The sequence below is a fragment of the Micromesistius poutassou genome (genome assembly GCF_964030765.1).
Source record: "Micromesistius poutassou genome assembly, chromosome: 17".
NCBI lineage: Eukaryota > Metazoa > Chordata > Actinopteri > Gadiformes > Gadidae > Micromesistius > Micromesistius poutassou.
The window spans coordinates 8,039,325-8,045,324 of record NC_140287.1 but is presented as its reverse complement, the minus strand read 5'-3'; the positions used below and the strand labels follow the sequence as shown (position 1 = coordinate 8,045,324).

General features: G+C 44.8%; 1 protein-coding gene across 1 annotated transcript in view; it reads right to left on the bottom strand.

Moving 5' to 3' along the window:
* Positions 1-3,157, bottom strand: part of ccdc9b (coiled-coil domain containing 9B) — a 19,759-nt gene extending 16,602 nt beyond the window's left edge. The window contains exon 1 of the mRNA XM_084481709.1: positions 2,961-3,157. Within this exon, the coding sequence (XP_084337835.1) occupies positions 2,961-2,972 (12 nt within the window). The 5' untranslated portion in view covers positions 2,973-3,157. The remainder of the gene's footprint in view (positions 1-2,960) is intronic.
* Positions 3,158-6,000: the final 2,843 nt, after the last annotated feature.

Below are 6,000 nucleotides of genomic sequence, written 5' to 3'. Positions count from 1 at the left end.
TCAAGGTCCTGAGGGCCTTCTGTCACCCACAAGGTGTCATTTGCATTTTGGATGGGTGCGCCTAAGCTACGTTGGAGGCGCCTGTGGGCCAGGGGCCCGCCCCGTCCCGACCAGTGTCTAAGAGATATAACTCACCCTTGAATCTCAATGACATTCTCAAAAGGATTCTCAGGCCTACACAGTTGGATTAGACACCCTCCAATGTGAACACTTCAGAGGGGTTACAAATGAGTCCAAAGCCGATTGGGAACGAGACAGCCATCCTGGGAGCGAGATTAACTGGGTGTGCAGCAATGGATTATTATAGTGAGTTTAAATGAGGCAATACTTCCTCTTCACACCGTCTGTCAATATCCTGGCCACTTCCAGATGCGCAACGATGGCGACTTGTGAAAGCTTAGTCCCTTGTCCTTTTTTCACACGTCTAACTGCCAGGGCAACACAAACAGCCCAACAACATGTGTCTATGTGTGTGTGTGTGTGTGTGTGTGTGTTTGTGTGTGTATGTGTGTCCTCCTCACGCTCCCAGATGGCCTGATCGTTAAGGGACTGGGTTACAGGCTGAATGCCCGCACCAGGCAAGCTAAACATTCCCGATGCCATGTGAAAGGCATGTTTGCTTACATGAGGTCTCTCCTCTAGCAGCTAATAAGCCACCATAGCTCATAGTGCTCTTCAGGGCCTTCTCAACCTTAAGAAAAAACCCTCTCCGCCAAATGAACTTAGCATGATGACTTCCTATTTGGTAATCAAATGAGAACTGGAGACGGCATGCTTTATGGAAAACAACAGAGTGGCCTTCACTCTGCCCAGTCCCAAGAAGGGGATCAGTTGGACAGTATATGGACTAGTATGGAATACGTTTTCATTATGACCTGCCCTCACTGGCCGAGACGGGGTGTGAGTGTGCAGTGCACACTCTGGGTTACTTATAGAGTGTGTCTGAGCCCACTCAGGGCTCCTGGTGGAGGGTGTCAGAGCACACTTGAAGGCATGTGTTTTACGAGACCTGGGAAGCAGACGGAGATCATATCAATGTAAGGCAGCAGCCTAACGCAGATGAGGTTACAGACAAACCGACAAATATAACGACGGGTGGGACCCTGTTTGAACCTCTCTAGGAAATTGAATAATAGTACACTTTATAATATCCGACACCACAGCCTGTAGATGAGTGTGGATTAGGTTGACATTTTATTATTTTAAGTATGTGTGTATTATGTGTGTGTTATTTTAGGGTGTCTAAAGAAAGATTAAAGCAGACAAGCAGATTTCAACAGAGCAATGACAGCCTTTAACAACAACCACTCCATAACGTCACATCCTCGGTACATTTTGTGAAAAACAGGTTGCATCAGAGAGTCATTGCTGAAGATAGGTAAACACATTGCTCCTCTAAAAGCTACCAAGTTCTGAAGCCTTCATAGGCCACTGCAAACGCTGTATTGTACACACTTATCCTCAAGAATGCTTATATGGTGTGACTTCCATTATCTGCTTTCACCGGCCTATTCAAAAGCATTGTGGCACAAGCACACCCACAACAGCTGAGATTAAGACGATGGGGATTGCATGGCTTACATCAAGGCGGCGGACATTGCTATAGAGACATTGCTATAACATCTACAGGCAGAGCGGGGCAGGGACGCGCAACAGTTCAAGTCAGGCACACGCCCTCCACTGTTGCTCCTAGTGTCGCCAGCAGCACCATCATCGCATTCCGCCCCGGCGGCCTAACAATGACTCACACCCAGCACGGAGACACAGACACAAATAGCATCCTGCTGGTGTTGGGTTAGCAGATCCTCCCGTGCTCCCCGGAGGACCAGGAACAGTGTTAGGTTCCTGCCAGGATCAGTGGTGTTTCCCTTGACGCCACGGAGACGTTTGAGCTACCCGACAAGGACCACCACAGCCAACGAAAACAACAACAACAACAACAACAACGCAACACCAGAGATAAATCATTTGAATTCAGAACCCCGGCATGAAGCAGCCAGCAGATCCACACTGAGAGAGAGAAAAGTTGGAGGGGTACACTCACAGCGACTGCCTATGTGGCTAGCGACCAGTTCCTGGTTGTCACGGCATCCAAACACAACAGCCCATGAGCACATACCACCAGGAATAGGAGCGAGAGAGAGAGAGAGAGAGAGAGAGAGAGAGCGAGAGAGGCAAGTTCACACTGCTGAGGGTCCAGAAAAATCTCATCGAGGCCCCCCCCACCCCCACGGAGAATGGCTTCCTCCAGCAGCCAGGGTGAAGCCCACCAGCTAGCTCAGTGCAGTGGGGTGCAGAGAGGTGCCTTCATGGGAACCGTTAGGGTTCCATTCTGGGATGGGTGGGGGGGGGGGGGGGTCGTTCCCAGTCTGTCTGCGTGAGACGACTTATTGTGTAGAGCGAGACGCAGGCTTTTTAACATAAACACACAAACGCAAGCACGCACACACACACACACACACACACACACACACAATCAGAGAGCAGAGAAAAGGCCATGAGTCCCATGGCCAGGACTGCCTGCTGTGTTCGCCGCGCAGTGTGCCTACCTCATCCTGGACCTACCGCAGGGACAGAGAGCGAGGGACGGGAGAAGGAGACAGAGGCATAGCGACTGAGCGAAAGCGCTGCATTGAGACCTAGCTAAAGCCCCGACACAAGGGAGAGAAAGAGAGAGAGATGAAGCGAAGAGCGAACAGGGAACCTAACACCAGATGAGGCTCAGAGAGAGAGAAAGAGAGAGAGAGATTGAGAGGGAGAGAGAGAGCGAGAGAGCGAGAGAGAGAGAGAGAGAGAGAGAGAGAGAGAGAGAGAGAGGGAGCGAGAGAGAGAGGAGAGAGAAAGGGGCGAGAGGTAGAGGGGAGAGAAAGCCCGGGGCTAGGAAGAGTAAGAAAAGCGAGCAAGATAGAGGCAGGGAGCCTGGGATGAGGACAAGAGAGGAGAGCAGAAATGGGACTCACAGGTCTTTCCATGTCAGCGGTGGGAGCTGGGCAGGGTCCAGGCGCTAGGCAGCCGCGGCGGCGGAGAGGAGCTGCCCAGAGTCGATGATCATGCCTCGATTACAATGAGCCAAGTTGGGCACAGCGCCAAGATGTCTCACAAACACACAGTGCTCCCCTGTTAACGGATTTCGCAGCACTCACCCACCCCGGTCCCTTCTAACTCATGCTCCCTCACTCCCCTCTCGCTCTCTCTCTCTGTCTCTCTCTCTCTCTCTCTCTCTCCAACCCTCCCACCCGTCCCTGCTCATGAACTCTCTCCCCCTCCCTCAGTTCCTAAAGCACTTGTGGTATCTCCAGACTGTGCACTCTGCACAATTTCAATTCACTCCAGTCTAGTCTACATTTTTCCAATTAGAAAATTAACTGCCCAGCAGTCATCTTTTATAAAAAATGCAAATGCAATACAAAAGGATGAAGGCGTCTCTTAAAATATAAGTTTTTTACCACTAATGTGGTTTTGATCTCCAGATTAATTGGTTTATTTATTTGTCTGCTTCTATTTTTGCTCTTTGACACCCTTAACAGCCCCCAGCAGCTGCAGGACAAGAGTAGCAAAGAGCTTCAGACTACATATTCAAAGTACCAGAGGAGGGGGTGGAGGGAAGATTTCCCACGATTCCTCATGTGCACCATGCAGCCTCCTCAAAAGGCCAGGAGGAGCTAATGACATGCAGCAAGCAGCTAAGGCGGCCTGGCGGACTATTGCCACAGACTAATGCCCCAGACTGCTGTGGAGTGCACAGTGGTTTCCATTGAGTTCATAATAAGACACAGCCGAATATCACAGGATACACGCTAATTAGTTGTTATTATAGTCCCTGTAATATTTTTGTTTGTATTCCCTGTGTTCGTTTTAGCGAAAAGTTACTGAACTCATCATGTGCAATACCGCAGCAAATATATAATATAGAATAAATATTCAATACATTTATCAGTGTATTGATGATATGTTTACATCCAAACACCTGTACAATGAGATGGACAAATCCTACAAAATGGAAGGATTTTAGAGGCCTCTAAAAAATCCAAATGCATTATTGGTAGAGCAGGTAGGCCTGCACTTGTCTAACAGTTAGTATATCCATTATTATCTTTTATATCACTGTATATCTAGATACCACTAAACACCTTACTTTTGTAAAAGTAAAAGTAGGCTTTGTCATCCAAAAGGAAAACGAGATCCATATAAAACCACAGGACGAATAAACCTGTTGGTTGCCCAAAAGTGTACTGTGTTGGAAAATGTAAGATTCAAAGATATGCTTGTTTCAGTTTGAATTTTTGGACAGTTGGTATAGCGCCACCTTTGGGCCAACCTGAATTTGACGCATAGAATATAAAATTTTACAGCAGTCCCCACAAATGTGCCAAATAAAAATGAGTTTTCGTATATGTTCGGGGGGGGGGGGGGGGGGGGGATGCAGTCGAAGACGGTTAAAAAAAATAAGAAGAATAAACAGCAAAAACAATAGGGCCCTTGCAGTTCCTGCTCGGTCCCTAATGAAGGGAAATCAAAGGAACAGTATTTGTACTGTACAAGTAGACTTACCAAATAACAGTTCGTCCAAATGCATTGGCCTATCGATGGGCTATGTGCCTATTTCATGGTTTCTTCCATTAATTAAGAAATACAGTAATGAATAGCCTACAGTAGTTGAGTAAATTTGAGTAAATGCTTTGAAGTTGAGTAAATGCTCATTTATCATCGGCGTTATCCAGCAGCAGTTATAACTAGTAGCCTAACGTTATTGCAAATACACGACTAAATTTAATGAATGGATGAATAAACCGTAAAAAAAAAAAATATATAGCCTGATTAGTGGCGTATAGTGACAATAAACGTTGGTGTACGCTGTATGCCACCTGAGGCTAACAAACGAAAGATAAAATACAATACTTACTTGCTAACTAGGATAGCTAGAGTAGGAAAGGCTAGGATTTGATTTGTGCTCTTTTAAAATGTCATTCGAAGCTGAATGCACATTATATTTGTAATGACGTGTAGTGGTCAGTAGGCGACACCCTCGTCCTTTTCTCTTTTCAGTCATCCATGGCTCAACCGTTACATTTTAGCTCAACCCTTTTATTACAACGTTTTATTTATAAACTTATAAACGACAAAAAACGAAGCCCAAAATATATATATATATATTATGAATATATATTTATAATGTTTTATATGTAAAAAATGTGTAATATATGTAAAAAATGTATTATACATATACATTTATATTTATAAATTATTTATATATTTATTTATTTATATACATATATATATATATATATATATATATATAACGTTTTATTCAACGTTATTTATAGTTTGTTTGTCGTTTTAAAGCTTATAAATAAACTTAATATATATATTGTTTATTTGTAAACTAAGTTTATAAATAAACGTTATATATATATATATATATATATGAAAAAATTTTACACTACTCTACCCTGTTCTGATAATCTGATAGCCTGTTCACTTCAGGCAGCAGGCCACAAACATCCATAATGAAATATTTATAGAGCATAGTGAATTATTATAAAATACATTTGTTATATCATAATTGTTTAGTTGCATCTTATTATCAAAAGATGAATGAAGAAAAATGCCAGCCTGCTTGATACTGCCAGCTAATGTAACTGCTTTAATAGAACATTATGGGCAGTTTGTCCTCCAAGTCCATGTGTGAAAAGGCAGCCCTCCTTTTTCACGTATACATTTGCTACCCACAACAGTAAACTGATCAACACACACACACACACACTCACACATCTGCAAGACCAACCAGACGGTGATGCAGAGGCTGGGTGTGATTGAGCGGTCCAGTAGTGCCTGGAGTAGCCCGGTGGTCATGGTGCCAAAGAAGGACGGCAGCATGCGTTTTTGCATCAACTTCCGCCGGGTCAATGCGCAGTCGCACTTTGACGCCTACCCCATGCCCAGACTGGAGGACCTCATTGAGAGTGTGGGGAAGGCGCATTTTATCTCCACCCTGGATCT